The sequence below is a fragment of the Pimephales promelas genome, chromosome 19 (assembly GCF_988280905.1).
Source record: "Pimephales promelas chromosome 19, fPimPro1.hap1.1, whole genome shotgun sequence".
NCBI lineage: Eukaryota > Metazoa > Chordata > Actinopteri > Cypriniformes > Leuciscidae > Pimephales > Pimephales promelas.
This window is the reverse complement of record NC_142787.1, coordinates 22,625,611-22,644,811: the sequence shown is the minus strand read 5'-3', so window position 1 is coordinate 22,644,811 and position 19,201 is coordinate 22,625,611. Positions and strand designations below refer to the sequence as shown.

General features: G+C 37.7%; 1 protein-coding gene across 1 annotated transcript in view; it reads right to left on the bottom strand.

Annotated features, from left to right (window-relative positions):
• Positions 1-16,503, bottom strand: part of efna5a (ephrin A5a) — a 45,434-nt gene extending 28,931 nt beyond the window's left edge. Inside the window, exon 1 of the mRNA XM_039688356.2 lies at positions 16,027-16,503. Within this exon, the coding sequence (XP_039544290.1) occupies positions 16,027-16,151 (125 nt within the window). The 5' untranslated portion in view covers positions 16,152-16,503. The remainder of the gene's footprint in view (positions 1-16,026) is intronic.
• Positions 16,504-19,201: the final 2,698 nt, after the last annotated feature.

The following is a 19,201-nucleotide window of genomic DNA, read 5'->3' as shown; positions in this document are numbered from 1 at the left end:
TCAGCATGTTTGCAAATTTAAAACTCAATGCAAATCTGCAATAACGCTAAAACATTCACCATATAAAGATATCCAATGACTTTACCTTTGTTAAATGGTTTTAACAATAAATAATTATAAAAAAATTAAAGCTACTGCTCCAGTCCATCCCAATCAGATCTGAAGGTTTCAATCAACCGCATTAACAATATTTTAAAAATTACACTTTTAAATCGAACTACTTTTACAGCCCTGATATAACAATAAATTTTCCTTGAGAATGGTCGCCCTCTACATCCGTCCTTCAATCATGCTCTTTTCAGTAGCAGAGCGTTTGTCTTCAGTAAAATAGGCAACATTTAAACGTATGCGGCCAAGAGGGCAACATACATAAAAGAGAGTCTGCAAAGAGATCTGAGAGCAGGGCTCTTTAGCAGAGACAGTTTTATAGCCTGATTCACTCAGCAAAATACAGCGCCATAAAAGAAGCTCTCTGTCCATGCAACGTCATGGCACCATGACAGGCCGTGTTAATCACCAACGTTATATGCACATCCAGCAGACAATCTGCAGCCACAACTGAAGCCTGCGCTGCATAGCTCAATCAGCCAGAGCCCAGCAGACCAGAGCCTGTAAACCGCTCTCATTCCCAGAAAAAAATGCTGAGGGAAAGGGGGTAATATCTTCTCTCGTCATCATAGCTGCAATGGTCCAGGTCTGGTTCTGATCAGAGATAAATGTCTTGTTGAGTGGACTGTGCTGTGCCAGACCGGTCTTAAGGCCTGTATGGGATCAGTATGGATCATTTTGTTAATAGAGGCCTGATGTTGGTAAATTACAGTGTCAAAAGTATAACTCTAAATGGTCACACCAGGTGCACTCTAAGTACTTGCATTCTGCCCAGTGTTTTTCTGTACAGGCCATCGCTAAACACCACCAATGGTCTTGCTAGGTAGCCAATTAGCAAAACAGAAACAGGATGCAAAGTTGCCATTTGAATTTAATTCTAGGAAGGAAGTGGAATTAATATCAATTCAAATAACAATAAAAAAATACATAATTTTATAACAAATTTTTTGAAGACAGTTTTGAAGACAGACAGCCAGACAGACAGACAGACAGACAGACCTAAAGATCTATAGATGATAGATAGATAGATAGATAGATAGATAGATAGATAGATAGATAGATAGATAGATAGATAGATAGATAGATAGATAGATAGATAGATAGATAGATAGATAGATAGATAGATAGATAGATAGATCTATAGATGATTTCAATTCAAATTCCACTAGACAGTGCGCACATGTCGAACGCGTGTTTCCACGCTCACGGTCAAAAATGTATATTTTGAAAGGCTCGCACGCTCAACTGTAATGGAGCGGAACGCTGAAAATGTAGTATACCCTGACCTCAAGTCTTTTGCCTTGTTAGTCAAAACTGTAGATCAGTAGATAAACTCAACAAATAGATAGGACAGAATGATTAATGCTGACTGTGAATTTCAAAGAGTCAGCTTTAAAAGACAGTCCGCCAACGATCATGTGTCTACACCGCCAGATAACCTTCGACTCAGCTTTCATGGGGCGTTTGATTCGCTGTGGCCCCCTCAGTGGCTAGGGTGAGAAGGAGCACAACATGAAGAGAGAAAAAGTCCCTGTGATGGTGCTGATAGTCACACTCCCGGTGTGTAGTTTCCTCCATCTGTGAGAAACAGTCTGCGCTGCTTGCTCAGCGGGAAAAGACACACACACGCACACAAACAAACACACACTAGGCGGAGCCGGCATTCTGGCCTGAGATTCCAATCACTTTGACTCACATTATTTATCCACATCAGACAATACAAACGGTGCACTGCAATACTAACACTACTAATGGAAGCCTAAATTACCAGGTGCTGACATCAATCCAAACACAGAGTATGGACAGTTTAACATCATAGAGAATATAAACCTAACAATAGTCATGTGAGAGTTCCGCTCCTGCTAAAATCCCGCTGATGTGCTGAAACCTCCTACTTGTGCCAATGAGAGAGGTGTCAGACACAATTAGACACCTTGCTCCGCACACCGCGTGGACCAACGCGCTACTTGTCTCTTCTCATTCACTAAGATTTTGTTCAACATTTCTTTCATCTGCTTCCACAGACCATCTATTTCAATTGGAAACGAACAAACTCAGACATATCCAAACAGAATTTAGTGAGAAATAGTCTTCCGTTAAGAGCTAAACAAGGTAGGCACAATTGTGGTCTCAGTCACTGAACCAAAACTCTCTAGAGAGATTGAAACGTTTGGGCTAGCTACAACAATTGTTGGTGTGTTAAACAGCCAGTAAAACAACTAATCCAAATTGTCAAGTACACTGATTCACTTGGTCTGTAAGCTTATAGCAGTTTTTTTCAGTGAATTATTATAATTATTTAAAAAAATTGTACACCATATTGGAACTATGCCAGTCATGATTATTGATTAATCGTATGATCGTGTTTATTTCATCTAATCACAATAATTTAAGATAACCGCAATAATTGTGCAGTTTAAATTTAATTTAGATATTGCCATTCAAATAATGGAGATTTAAGCACTTGTGTAAAATGTCATCAACTAGGGAGAATATAATCTGGCAGGGAGGGAGTAGTGAAGAATAAAGATTATAAAAAATACTTTTAGAAAGTACACAAAGAAATTAAGGCTTGTTTTTCATAATTCATTTTGCAATACATTTTAACATATTATACAAAATGTATGACTGTGACAGGCCTAGTCAGCACCAAAATAAAATCTTCATGGCAATGGCAAGCAAAACAGCTAAAAAGTACAATAAACAAGCTCTTCCAGCACTTTCAAAAGAAAGCGCTTAATATTTCAAATATTTGAAAGAAATTCTTTAACTTTTCCTGTGAGACTTTTTAAAAACTTCTCAATAAACCCATTCATTTTGTAATTAATCACAAAAAAAGAACAAAAATGTGAACACAATTAGTTATGACCCCTCAAACAAAATTTCTCCAAAAAATTTTTTTCAACCATCTAAGCAACATTCACCACCTTTATGAGTGATTTTGTCGATTCAAGCCTTTCATAATGGCTGTAAATGATCTTTTTTAAATTGTATATTACAGAATTATCTTTTTATATAAATTCTATTTTTTAATAATGTTTGTTTAGATTTCTCCGAAAATATTTATATATGTAATATATAAATACAATGTGAGTGTGTGTGTGTATATATATATGTATATATATATATATATATATATATATAAAATGTATATTATGTTTTTATATATATATATATATATCTATATATGAAGAGTTCAGATGCAAAAGCCTCTAAGTGCCATTTGAAATTTTCTTCTTTAATGATGATTTTTATCAAGCTTGTATATTTAAGTTCAGTAATTTGACTTAAATGGCAATGAAGATGACCTATTAATTGTCATTTAAGTGAAATTACTGAACTTAAATATACATGCTTGATAAAAATGGTCATTTTAGAAGAAAATTTCAAATGGCATTTAGAGGCTTTTGCATCTGAACTCTTCATATATAAATATATAAAATTTATATTATGTTTATATATATATATATATATATATATATATATAGATATATAACATAATACATAATCATGTTAAACCATTCACAACAATTTACTGATCCTTTTTCATGTAAGTGCACAGTTAGCTGAGAAAATCAATAGCTCAAGACGCCCTTTAATCAAATCTGGTTTTCTTAAGTGCTATTTATACCTAATGTTAGGTTGCTCATCTGACGGGCCCTGGGAGAGCAAAACATATGATTCAAATACCAGCACAGATACTAGAGCTTTCACATATCTTCTCTGAAAACACCGTCCTCACGCCCTATAAAAACGCCCCTGGGCTTAACGAAAGAATGTGCCCGAGCAGTTTCTCTCTCTGTCCGCTAGAATGGGAGTATTTTTTTGGCAAACACACCAATTCAATTAGCACCTGAAAGAAAGTGGGCTCCTCAGTGTAATTATATCATCGCTCTAATTGGAGAATTCTAGGAAGCCGACTGACGAATGTCGCTTTCTTCAACTACGGCCTGCTCTCTGGACTGCAGTTCATTTCCACTGGTTTTGTTTTGAACACAGAAAACCACAGAGGTTGTTGCTGTGATTACACATTTGATTTGGAATTAATATGACTCAGGATTTTGGCTTGAACTTGTTGTGCAACAGGCCCATCAATATTGGTGTGGCCAACATTTCCAGGTACCATTCAGTTAGTTTTTCCCACTCTGACGCGCACTCTTTTCATTAAAAGCCACCATTTTATACATTAATTTGATTACTGTATATTCAAATTTTGATTTTCTTCTAAAAGAACAGAAATGTAATTTTAACTGATTCCTATTGTTTTTTTTACTTAAATGTTAATAATTACCCATTCTACAAAAAAAAAAAAAACATATTTACTACAGTAATTTCAACTACAAACTGTGGTACCTTGGTCTCAGCTAAGGCAATAAGAAAAGAAATAAAAAAAATACACTGTAAAAAAATATCAGTTGTAAATAAAGATTATTGGAGTATGTTTAACAAGAAAATAGTATTTCAGTTTTTACTGTGAAATGTCACATTTAATTTATTGTCTTACTTACTGATTCTTTGTAATTGTTTATGAAATTTACTAGCAATTTCTTCTCTGCACCAAAATCTTTTCTGTCTGTCTGTCTGTCTGTCTGTCTGTATGATAGATAGATAGATAGATAGATAGATAGATAGATAGATAGATAGATAGATAGATAGATAGATAGATAGATAGATAGATAGATAGATAGATAGATAGATAGATAGATAGATAGATAGATAGATAGATAGATAGATAGATAGATAGATATGTTAGTAAATCTGGTACTTTGGTTGAAATATGATATTTGTCTATAGATATATATTTGTTTTGCCCTTGGTGAGTCCTAAATAGTAAACTTATTTATCCTTGACACAGCAAATCCCTGTGCCATCAAGGGTTATTTGAGTGCAACCGCAACCCAACAGAGCTGAATAATGACCTAAATGACTGAACACAAACACACTCGGAATAAAACGAACAAAAACACTATTTTACAATCTGACAGATGTGCAATTGCAAGAGGAGCAAATCTGAACAAATCCAAGTTTTTTTGTTTTTTTTTTGTGAATCATAATTTACCAGATGCTTAAGAACGAAAAAACTTGTAGGTGACTTTGATCTTTGCAGCAGGACTTATTTCTAAAGCGTGAGAGTCTGTGAAATGGCCTGAGTGATTACCCTTGGCTGTCTTTTCAAACACTTATCAAACACTTTTATTTGAGAGATAAAACATCCTAAATGCATCATAAACATCTCAGAGTGGTGATTAGCTCAGGCTGGAACCCCATTGGCTGGAGGTGCTAATGGACTGAAGTCAAGAGAGCGTTGGAAGCCGTAGCCATGTGGTTGTGACCTTTCTGGCTTTGACATCAAACTGCGTGCCATGAGGTCAGTATAAACCTTTTTATTTGGCCGCACAATCGCAATTTTCTTTGTCTCAGTGAGAAAACCAGAAACAATTAAACCCACTGAACTCCCACACCGGCTTCAACAATTCTGCCTTAATTTAACGTAATTCTGCACCACAACAAAAGGGCTGTGAAAAATGAGACGACGAATGTAGCATTCTCATTTTGCCTTTCAATGCGACACGATAACATTATGAACTGCCATTTTGTACAAAATTATCACATTTCAGCATCATTAAATAATGTTCACACCCCAAGTACAAAACCCAGCGTCCAGGATGTCAGATTAAAAGGGTGCAAATGTGGCAGGACGTGCAGTTCCTGATAAGCACGACCATATCGGGGTCTGTCTTCAAAAGCACGTCTTCATCCTGCGCACACCAAATTAAATTAGTGTTTCTGTCTGGGCGAGAGCGGAGTTTCACAATAAAATCGCACGGTGCTACACAATCATCTGAAAAGCATCTGGACAGAGATAGGCTCCGCCGTACCGGCTCCATATGGCGAATTCAATGGCCACCATGAGATATCGCACCCAGGCAGGGAGTGGGGACATAGGCAAAATAATCAAACGTAGAAAAGAGAAAACACAAAGTCATTATAAGACATAAGGGATGAGACAGAGGCAAACGGAGATTCATTCCCCCAGCGGGGAAGCTAAAAGTGTCTGCGTGCTCGTATCCTAACACCCATATAACACGTATTCCTTGCTTTCAAAGTCTGGTATGCATATTGGGATTACTCCTACAAGGGACTTGCCGACAAAAGATATTATCAGTTTGATAGGGTCGCCAGAGGGTATGGAAATGACATCAGAGTTAAGGCGGACAATAAAAAGGGGTGAGAACTCGGTTGAGCCCAGGCTACAGCTCAGCGTAAGCCATTTCATCCCCACCGTATCTGATATCAGCCCATAAGACAGAGTCTATGGACGTGGCAGACAACTGGCGACGGAGGAAGAGAAGGGAGAGGGGAGCAGCTAAGGGGGCCCACGCATCCCGTAACCTTCTCACTTTCACACCGGACCTCTCCCATCAAACTTCAGGTGTCCCGTAGAGCATCAGATTTATACAAAGGCTAATATGAGAACATAACTTATGTAACACTCTCTGCTGGCAGAGGCCAGCGCCGGGCCAACAATTAAATGTTGTAAATTTGACAGAAGTGGCTGTTCTCCCCACTTATGAAATTTCGTGACATGCTTTTAAGGGTGATCGATCGTTAAGTGAACTTGCCATGCAAATTGCCTAAACCAAAAGTGAACTTGAGAAAGAACACGTTCTGCATTTATTCAAGCCATCCCAAGTTCCTCTACTCAGCTAATCTGCCCGAGATCTCAACCCATCAAAACCTTATTGGTTTCCCCAAATCTGCAGAGCCTGTGCTGATGTTTCAATTGGTGGGTTCTAGAAACCACTCCCCCTCGATTGCTTTGCTCAGTGCCCCAGTTTTTTAATTGTAAACAGGGACATTATAACATGCAGTAGCTTGTCAAAAATGATATCAAAAATGATAGTCAAAAGACAAATTAGTGTGTATTGTATGATATAATAGAATGCATGTAAAATAACTCAATTATATTTATGTTAATTTAAAGGGTAAAAAAAGAATTTTAAAATGTGAATAAAAAACCCTTACTTTCTGACACAAGCTACAAGGAAATGTGTGTCTGGTAATGGCACTTGAATGTCCCATGTGCATTGCGTGTCTGGACCTGACCAGCTGAACTTTCACATCCATCCACATCACATGCAACAATAGTCACACAATACTGAGACTTCCTAACCAAATTCTCATCTGGTCAACAAAACACAAAACAACCAAATCTGCCTGACTTTTAATGGTAATATTTTAACTTTTAAAAAATGTTTAAAAAAAAAAATCTAAATACAATACGAATCTGTTAATGAACGGCTGGGTTGATGGTATCATACATTTTATGACACTTGTATTACATTTTAAAATCTATAAACAATATTTGACACATAAAACCCCTCATCACAAACCTACTCAAATCTACAATGTAAAATCTTGCTTCTTTGTAAATTCTAAGTAAAAAAAAAAAAAAATTATGTATATATATATATATATATATATATAATTATATTAACCATGAGTAATTATACTGTAATTAAAATAGTAAATTTCTGCAAATTACTGCATGCAGGTTTGAGAACATTAGAAGGTGATGATTTGAAGGATTGTCTTTGTGTCTTTTCAGGGAAGCAGAAATGCCCAGAGAGGGCTGTAGGTACAGCCATAAAAATGGTTTATTTGTTTCCTGAGCACATTCAGTGCTTATGTTTCCATCGGAAGCCTTTATGGCATCGCAATAATATTTATGTCGAAGACAGATGGTTTCCTTTGAGTTACAATGGTATCGTATTTCTGTACATGCCTAGTGGTTGCACAAAATTTCTCCTGAAAAAACAAAAAGAGTTTGTTTTTTTTGGGGGGGGGGATATAATTTTCTAATAAAGCCTGTGAATCAAGAGTTAATTTAAGGGATAAATTACTTTGGAACATATTTTTTAGTTCATTATATATCAGGAAAATATACATCTTTCAAAGCAAAAATTAATTCTAGACAAATTTTACAGAAACACAGAAAAAAAATGTGGTTTTAGACACTGAAAAAAGAAAAACGTTCCAAAATATGCCTCATGTAAAAATAATCCATGAAAATACACGACATGTAATCACTGTATGTGTAATTATTAAAAGTTTTGTAGCCATAAAAACAGCTATTCAAATTTCTAATAAATAGCACAACAGCTCTAAACGCAAAACAAAAGCTCCCATCCTAATCCTAAAAAGAAAAGATTTATCTGTGCATTTACTCATGTTTTTAATCACATTTAGGATTATTCTCCCTGCTTCATGATTCAAAATGTTGGCAAACCAAAAAAAACAGACAGCTGACAGACTAAAGAAAAGGTTCTTTTTGATCGCTGACCACATCCTTATTCCTAGTAAGTGTTCCAGTACATACTGAAACAGAAATGTAATGTTACTTATTCAGCCTATTAAAATGTGACCCTTCCAGTTTTCATCTGTCCCAGTTTCAGTGTTTTTGCTTTTCGTCAATTCCTATAGTGATCAAATTGGGAGGGCCAATAATGATTAGTTTCAGTAACTAGTGCTTCAAAGTGATTCAAAGAGAACCTGAGGGGAAGATACATTCATTTCCTGCAGACTCCCTGCCTCTGAATGGTCGCACGGCTGCTTTGAAACAGGATGATACTGGTTAGTGGCTCATTGTCTATTAGACAAAGTAGGGCTGTTCACCCATTAGCACCTCTTTGTAGTGACTGCTCAAGGTGTGACACACAACTTGTCACTGGAGCAGCATGAGCATGCCTGCAGTTTCACTGAATCACATGGGAGTTCAAAGGATTCAAAACAATGCCGTACGCCCATATTCAAAATGGTATTTCATTAAAAAATCAAATGACAAGCAGTACATCAAGTATAATCAAAAAAGTCATGCGTTTGGTCAACTGGGCAGACGGCTCCAAGTTTGACCAGCATATATCTTGCGTGTGCTTTCTAGCCAGAAGGTCACTTTTGGAATAGGAAGTGCTTGATTGACTAGCGGCTGACACTTTGTCCTGCTTCTTTGTGATGACCTGTTACTCCAGCTGCCCTCTCATCCCCTGCAATGTTTGCTGCCCCACGCACGCGATCCCACTCCCGGCTGCCAGCAGTGCGCTTGTCCGCCTTGCCGCTTCGCTGCACCCTCTCATCGCATTACTTCTGCTATTCTTACTTTTCCATCAATTATGCACAAGAATAACTGAGGCCTGGCCGCAGCAGATAGATAAAAGAGGAGTGGATGCCTCCATGACTCCACCGTCTGCCAGCATGTTCCCCCTACCAGTGATACTAGCGCCAGAGCACCAGCGTACAAAGGACGGGGTTGTGCTGCCATCGCACGAGTCAGGTTTATTATGTCTGTGCTTCTGTGGAGTAAATGATATGTGTAAATTTAAGGTTGTTTTGTATAACTCGAATGTTTTAGGATTACATTCCTAGTTTGGAATGGGATCGACACAGTGAAACTGCTAGAAATCAATAAACAGTTCATTCTTTTCGATCGACTGACTGCAAGATGTAAATTAAACAGAGTTTGGAAGGAAATCAGTTGCAACACATTAAAAAAGCCAAGGCGTAAAAGTGAAGGAGAAAAAAGGGCACCCAAAAATGGGAACCTACACTCGCAAATCTGCAGCTGTTTCGTTCAAAACACAAAATGGAAGCAAGTTTGAAAATGGCCGCGTATACCCTCCTATGTCTGCAAGACAAATACTTGACTACTCATACGGACAACAAATTAAGTGTAACTAACTCATAGATGATCACAAACGTGATAAAAGTTTAACTTAATGATTAAAACGGACAGAAAATGATATTTAATGACATTATAACAATCTGTGGCAAAGTGATATTAATTCGCATAGTCATCCTCACTGATATAGCAAAATGACCATAATTCCAATGATGGCCACATTGACCTCATTTTCTCAACATTGCGTGTGAAGGTCTGTTGGCCAGACTTGACTCTGAGATCGCAAACAGCGTTTAATGTTTTATGAGTCCCAATGCTCGGAGAGTACTCAAATTTGTGACATGGAAATGCTTTACCACTTACCACATACTGATAATCTACTATAAACGGTTCCGCAATCTCAAACCAAGAATGTGACTGGAACATCTAGATCCCAAAAAGGTTTGTTTTTTGACCTTTTTTTCATTACGTAAAAGAGGGACACATTTCTAAACATGAACTGCACTGTAAAAAATAAAACCGTTATTTTTATGGGAAAAAATGGCAACTGTGATTACCAGAACTTTACCGTTAAAAATACGGTAGGAACGTAAATGGTTTTACAGGCTTAACTCAAAATTTACAGTAATAAACCGTATTTCATTTTCTGAAATCTGTTGATATTCCAACATTTTGAAAAATTGATCTCTGTTTTGTACCATTGTAATACACTGACAATCATCAATCATCACAGTAGTGATGAGAGTTACATGAGCAAAGCTCATCAGAAGTTGTCTTCCATTAGAAGGTTATTGCTTATATTGCACAGTGTTATGCACACAAACATTTAACACCATCATGGTAACACACGTGAAATAAAAAAATGCATTAAACATTAATTGAACAACATTAAATCTAACATAATCCCTAATGTACATAACTGATTAGAAAAAAAAAAAGAAAATTATGAGGAGACAGTTATTTCAACAAAAATACATCAAATGTGAAGTGTGACGCAGGGAATTGTGGGAATGTCAATTTATGGTTTTTCACAGTAAATTATACAAGGAGTTGTTCTTTTTCACTTTCAAAAACATTGAAAGTTTCGCTTTTAAAAACTTTTGCTGTAAAATACCATAAATTTAACGGTATTTTACAGTTAAATTATATCACAGTTATTTACCGTATATAGTACGGAAACTTTCGGTAAAGCAATTAACAGTTTTGCAGTGTAGCATTTTACCGTTAAAATTACGATTATTTTTTACAGTGTGGTGAATGCGCGACATACAAAAACATCAGCCAAAAGATATTTGTAAACAATTAACAGCCCGATTAAAGCAACATAATTTATTATTGGGTTTATCCTGAAAGAAACTATAAAAACAAAAAGAAAATCAACTGCTGCATTATCCTTAGAGGTTTTCCTTCATCATTTATTTTCGTTCAAAAAAGTTTGGTAAATTGAAAACGTCATATTTCATTTACTTTTCTCTACAATATTTAATTTAAAAACTGATGATTTTGTTGGAGCACTACCGTAGCTATGATTTCAATATGTTCACAATAAAGTAGCCAAACAACTTAATGACAAACAGTGAATTTGAAAAGATTTATGTCCTTCACCACAGCACAAAAATATCTTTTTTTTCAAAAATCCAAAAAGCAATTTTTCCATGCTTTGAAAAGGTGAAATATTTTACAGAAGGCAGCTTCAAATAATCCTTGTACTGTATGTTCCTTCTAGATGAGAAAGGAAGATTAAAGGTATTCTTCATCCAAAAGTCCCTAATTTGTGCAGGTGAAAGCAGTTTTAAGGTTACAGACCAAGTTCAAATCTGTAAGACACGTTTTTCAAGCTAGAAAGTGTTCTCTCTCATCCTATCTCCCTGTTTCTTGTTCTTTCTTGTTTTCCTTTCATGCTAACTCCTGCCAAGTCAGTCCATTTTTATTAGCTTAGCCTGTCGAACAAATGCTTCCTTCATTATTTCTCATTGCGATTAAATGTGCCATAATGAAGGGCACAAAGAGCAAACCGCTCTGCGCTTTCGCTGCGAAAGAATGCGCAAAGCAGTCATTACCGCATGCTACATTTTCCTCCAATTCTTATCAAGGGGGCTTAGTAAACTTTAGGGTCCTTTCAGGAGCTTTATCAGGTCATTAAGGTCTGAAGCTGATTAATATGAATGGTTGTGTAGGTCGTGGCTCTCCGAGGGAGACACAGAAGGGTGAAGGGGTTCAGAGGAAGTGTTTTGTATCTTTACACAATGGGCCGATGACCTCCTAAGCCCTTTAGTGCCTCTCTGTTAATACCTTCAGCCAGGCCTTCAAAGACCCAAGCAAATACATTTCACCACTCACAGTTTAAAAGCTCACAGAGTATGAGGAGCTTACCTCTAGCAAACAGAGAGACCCGAAATGCATCAGTTATCATCAAAAAGGATGGGCGATCGCTGTGATGACTCAAGAGTGAATTCGTAAAAAAAAAAAATGAAAGAACGGTTAACTTTAATTTAAAAAGAGGCACTCCCTGAATTCTCTTAGCGACGCAATCATGACAGTTTATTAGCGTAACGCAAGAGCTGAGTGTAGAAGGAAGGGGGCCAGGCACCTCTCGGTGTGTTAGGGGTCATCAAACAGCAGGATGTTCTAGTTACCCTGCAGGAGAACTTTCTCTCTGCTGGAGTGAGTCTTCTGATAGCCCAAATCTTTTGAGAGCACCAGCACACTGCCACACAGCCCTGGAGGGTTAATCGGGATGGGGCGCGATAGTGGGACTCAAACCAAGAGCCCTGCGGTTCCCATATGTAACTCTTTCCATTCTTTAGTCGCTCTATATTTCCTTCTACAAGCCCTGCTGTATGCACTTCCTGCCATGTAAGAGCCTAAATACTTGAAACTCTGGCAAAGATCCACTAAGACAGGAACAATGGCACCCTTTCACGTGAGCTGAGAGAAGACCGAGGTCTTCAGAATCGGACCAGTCAATATTTGGACATGATTTTTTCACCCCCCATTTAAAATCCAAGCGGAACCCAGCAGCGGGAGGCTAGAAGTGCCAGCGAGGGAAAAGGAGGGTAAACACGCAGAACAATGCAAACTGAACCATACACAATACCACCGAACAGCTATCACAATATCAGCTGGCCACAAACCACAAACCATGGGCTTTGTTTTTTAAAGTGGGGATTAAAACTGAGCCGGCACAAAAAGGAAAACATTTGAGGTCATATTGCGCAAGCTAGAGTTAAGAGGTGAAAAAGAGACGGCTTTACAGGAGATCCATGACATTTCCCATCTCTGTAGTGAAGAAATTAGCAGAGAAAGACAACCAGTAGAAAGCGTTTAAGTGTGAAATGTTACAAAAGACCCAAGTCTAAAGAGGCAGAGCATACTACTCACTACACCACCTGACTGAGAAGGCTTCAAAAACTGTAAGAAATGTGCCACATCTGTTATTGAGAGATTTGAGAGGCATTATCAGTGATTAAAACGGGACTCCGTCAGAATGGTGAAATCCCTCTCCCCAGCTGTTAGGGCCATTCGACAGACCTCTTTGATGGACAGCGGTATCGGCTTCCATGGCACCACATACACAAACAGCCAGAAGATTAAGGTAGGAATTCAATACTGATTCCTGACTGATCCTGACTATCAACAACAAATAAACAGGTTTCGTTTTCAACACAAGACCTATTTTAGTATAAAATTCCAGGAAAAAAAAAAACTGACAAATGAATATATTTGTAATGTAGATCGCTTATCTGGATTACAAGAACACTACTTTCTCAGACTTGCAGGATAGGGAAGGAAACAATAAACTCTCTATCTCAAGCCAATCCAGTAATGCCTGCGAACAAACACGTCTCGAACTTAGAAATGACTAATCTGAGAACGAGCTGGGAAACTTCAGAGGAAATCTGCCAACTTGAATTGAATTTGTAATTGCAAACGGCGTGGACCGCATTGGAGGGGAAAGAAAGAGCCCCCGAAACCCAGTGAAGCTTGTAAGACCACCATATGTAGAGCAAGACAGAGGCTTACATATGAATGGGTGTGCTACAAATCTCAGGCCAAAAACTAAAGGAGCCATTCCCCCCTAAATCCTATAAAGAATCTCTATAGACTCCGCCGTACTCGCTCGTGTGAAAATACTAGGAATCATTCAGTGTGTTCGCCGCTGCTTTAAAGTGCAACCCCTACGCTTGGAAAATAACGAGAGATAAGCCTTAATAGACAAGCCTCTCTGATTGCTTAAAGGGGAAAAAAAAATTATAAATAGTTGTGTTTCTTATTATTATAGAATCTCATTGCCATTAAGCTACTAAGAACATCAATTAAAGCTATGGCAATGTATAAACTAATTAATTTTTCATGGCATAACTATCTAAGTTTTTGAGTTGGACTCTCGTACAGCTGTCTCTAATTTTCGTAATTTAGTCATGTTATTGAGTGACATTACGAGAGGAAGATGAGGCTATTTAAAACAACACAATGAAATGATAAAGCATCTTAAAACCTGCTAAACAATAGGTCTTTTAAGGGTACGATAGATTAAATCAATGTTTAAATGAAAAAGTCCAGCATCAGGCCGATGTGCAGGCACATTCTGATCAGGAGGTAGCTTGTTTTGGAGGTTATGAGTGACATTTAAGGCCCAGAGGTCTTGCCAGAGATTGAAGCTACATTATACAGGCCAGCCAGATTTGAATTAGGCCATTGGGTGAGTACATGAATGTGAATGAGAGACACTCATTTGAACTAACTCATTTATTTGCTAGAGGGGCCTCATTTTGCCCGGACAAAACATAGGCAGGGAGCCTCCAACACATACACACATATATTCACTATCACACAAACACACACTGCTGCCAGGCTATAGAAATAGGGCTCGCCCTCAAATTCACCCTGACCAGAGCTCAATACTGTCCGATGATGGTTAACCGCAGCCTTGTGCAGTTATCACTGAACGTGTGACCCCTGCATGCGCTTCTCTCTCATGAGCATGCACCCAACTGGGCATCAGCCACTCCTGAAATGTCTCTCAGGGTTTGACCCATTGTGTAAAGCCAGCATGGGGCTGGGGTGCAGGGCAGAGAGAAAGCCCCATGGCAACTGAAGAGAGACAACCGAGAATGGGGATGAGCTGGAATCACAGCACTTTCAGGCAACTCAAGACTTGCGGCAATGAGAAGGGCACAGCAAGCCTAATGTAATTTCAATATAAATATATTTATTATATGTTAATCTGTTAAGCAAATTATTCCTCACATGAATAATAATATATTAAGAGATGAATTATTCAAATTAAACTAGCCAAACTATTAACAGTCATCAAACCAACTTATTCAATCTTACATTCAGTCAGAATAGTACTCCTGGTGCTATTTTTCATTAACACCCTTCATTGCACATCAAGGTTATATTACCTTCGCTGAAAACCATTACTGGCTAATTTTCAGCCACACATTTTGTAAAATGCCTCAAAAGAAATATGAATTGATAGAATTGTGCCCTTTTAGAATTAAGATAACAAGCAAAATCACATTTAAAAGAGGTAAATTGAACAACTGACCAATGAGGCATGATATTTATTTCTAATGATGTTTCTAGAGGGCAATGTCTAGGACAAGCTAGTGGTATGGCATAATAACTTTTTCCTTTGAAAGAGCTTGCCTGTCAATCTCCCAAAAGCAGAAAGAAAGACCCTCTCATATAAATCCTGTCCAAAGTTATCACTATATATATATATATATATATATATAATTACACACACACACATTTACACACACACACACATATATATCCTGCAGTATATATAAAGCTACACACACCATTTTCACTAGTTAGTAGGCTATAGGCTACCAGAGAACACTTTTGATAACTAGAAAAATCTAAAAATCACTTAAATGGGACATTTTAAAACTATTCGCGACTTGTTTATTTTGGCAATTCCTTTTTTGTCGCGCTTATAACTTTATAGAATTTTGCCAAATTACTGTAAAATAACGCTGTCAGTGCCATGTCGCGCGCGAGATGTGCACGCGTGTATTTTTAACGAAGTTTTACGCTTACAATATGTGTTTGTTGTGACTGCTGTATCATTCATGAAACTTATTCAAGCGTTCCTAGTGGGTCGACGAGCCTGTTCAGTTCGCAGCCGCAGTCGGCTATAGCCTACTTCGTTCGGTATTGCGCACTATGGCGTTTAATGACAGGTGAAACTGCGTTTTATTATATTTACTGTACAATAACTAACTCACCTTGGGTTTGTTCGGTTCCAGTAGACTGCGAAGCGATCCGCCACAATCTTAGACGCCGGATCCAGGCCCGACACAGACATAAACAAGCTGATAAACACAAAATAAAACATCTCCACCTGCGGCATTTCTGAAAGTTTCAATCGCAGCCTCCTTCGATACAGCGTTCCGGTGGTGACGAACTGCGCGACCAGTCAGTTTTCCTTCAATATCCCACGCGCGGAATGTGTTCTTTTTAAATTATGTTTCTTTAATTGCAATGACAGGTTTATACGACCGCAGTGCAAGGAATGTTGGAGCCTTCAAAGAGTCACAGTTATATGTACATTTTTAGACGAAACACTAAGAAGCCGGTTAATTCGGTCGCTGTCTAGTCCAGTCTGATAATGTGTTCATCTCAAGCACATCCTTTCTTGCGATTTATCGAGTAAGTTTTCCACGAGGATAGAAAGTAATTAGACAAATTTCAAGTCCATTGAGTGTTCACTTCCCATCCCAGAGTGCGGGTTGTCACTGTAGTTAGTTGGAGTGAATGAAAACAACAGCGTATGTCCACTGGCACCTCATCCTCCAACAAGTGAATGAAGACCAAAGCTCTGTTTGTATAGTCAAACCTTGACGTTTACCAAGTGAAATTGTATAGATGGTGCCCTGACGCGCTGTCTTCAGATTGGGAAACCAAACTAGGCTACTTCCTAGACGTAATTCACAAAGGTTTTTAGCGCATTCAAGATTCAGTGGTAGGATATAGTCCACAACAGGGATCTTCCAGGCAACTGAGTTGGTCAGGGTGCATGAGCCATGCTGTCACATAACGAGAGAGAGAGAGAGCGACGGTACAGTTGCAGCGCTCTCTCCCTCTTTCTCATTGGTTTGCATTTTGAATGATGGGCGTCACGGTTACAAAAACGACATCCCGCCCCCAAAGGTGGAATGCTGTTTTTTTTTTTTTTTTTTTTTTGCGGCGGTGTATCACTTAAAGAGTTTACCTTTTTTATTTCCCCTCTTTTTTGGCAGATAGCCTCCTCTGACAATAATATTAAAAAAAAAAATGTTTTCCAAAAAAAAAATAATAAATAAATTACTAGACGTTGTTAGGCCAACCAGTTCATGGTTTCAAGTGACTTCCAAAGCCAACTAATTAAAAATAAAAATAAAAAATAAAATAAGTAAATAAATAAAAAACATTTCAACCTGGCTTAGTCTCCCTTAGGCTAGGCTACTTCATAGGCCAGCCGTCATGCGAAGAGATGCAGTCCCAACTCAATGAAACTGATTGAAAATATTGTCTTACTGTGCTGATCATATAATTTAGAAGCCTTCCTATTTTGACAGATTCACTTAAGTAATCTCGGTAATTCCTTGTAGGATATGAGCGATTCATTAGAATAACCTGCTCTATAAACCTGCTTTTTAGCCTATATATAATTGACTCAGCACAAAGACCATAGGCTACTATTAGCTACTTAGGCTACACGTTAATTTTTAACTTCATCCTGTTAAATGAAGACAGCATGCTCGGGTAGGCTAAATCTTTTTCTCTAAATTTTCTTTTGTCGTGGGACTGCTACAGGCCTATAGGATAATCTTTGCAGGAAATGTTGCCGCTAAAATACTTGTGAGTAAATAAATGTATCTCGTGTAGCCTATAAATGTAGCTAGGCCTCATCAAACTTTTAAACATGTTTGTTTTTGTTTGTTATTTGTGGTTTCATATGTAGGCAAATTTATCGAAATAAAGTGAAATGTGGGCTATAGGCTAATTTAGAAATAGCCTACATTTCACCAACGTTCAATAACGCACGCATCTGATCATAAATACGACGAAATGTTATGAAGGCTAGACCTAATGTTCAAAAAGTGTTTTTATTTATGTGGGTGGTTTGTGTGTTTTGCTTTTTGATATATTCAGGCACATTTTCTCAAAACCACAACCGTTCCCACTCGCTCTCATCTCAAGTAAATGCATGGTTCAGTTGAACAGTTGACATTGCCCGCTCCCTCAGTAGACCTTAAAGCCCTAATACGCCCCATAGTGGAGCGACTGAAAACCGCCCAAGAGAACACGTGGGCATGCGTTCAGCGTGTCAAGGCTGCAGGATGGTCTATTGTGTTACTTCACAACAGCACCCAGCTCTCTTTCTCCATTTCATGTCTGCAGATACCTAGAATAAACTGCAGTAGTGCAAAGAATACCACCGCATTATCAATTAAAATGTTTTATTTAGGCCATTTCTCATGTGTGATCTCTCAGTGTTTTTGACTTCACCGACTTTAGGCTTTAGTAGGTCTATTAAAATAGAGCATCAACATCCAGCTAATCACATCAATGCATTGTTCTGCTCATTCTCCTGTTTCTACATACATGGTTGTTTGGTTTCATTCTTTGTGCAATAAAATATGTTTTCATCAAGCTGAAAATGTTTACTCTCTTCCCCAAAGTCTCATTCCAATAGTGTGGAATAAACCAAAACTACATTAGCCTATATAATAGGCTATTGTTAAGTCCAAAGTCCCTTACAAGATTTCATCTTATTTGAGGTGATTTATGATCCTTAAAGCAAATTTCTTTTATCAATTTGATCTTTACAACATGATGAATGAGCACAATAACATTACGTTTCTTTAATGGAGTGTGTGTAAAACTCTGACAAAGCGATGAAATCTGACAATTTCCCTATAAAAATTGCTGGGATGTTTCAACCCATGATTGGGCCAAATATAGAAAAACAGACTAAATGTTGGTTTACATGTTTAAATTAAATAATAATAATTAAAGTCAACGTTTGGGTTAGTCCGTATTTGACCCAAACATGGGTTGAAACTATTTTTCCCCTTCATTTTTTAGTGCAGTTTTTTCTTTGTTAAAATAACCCTTTCCTCTTCTCACCCTTCCCATATTTCAATCATATCAATGTCTCTCTCCTCATCTTACAATCTGCTTAACAAAATCCAGGAAGAATAAATGTTTATATCTTCTACAGTCATGCTGTTTATTTTTCTATGTTTAAGAGCCTGTCTTGAGCAGTTGAAACTGTAACTGACTCCAGCTGATCAATAGTCTTTCATACACAGTAACATATAGCCTATACAGCAGGCCCAAAAAGTTTCTGAGCACTTAAGTCAAAATTAAAACCGTATCAATTTCATTGCATTAAATAATAAAAAAAATTATATC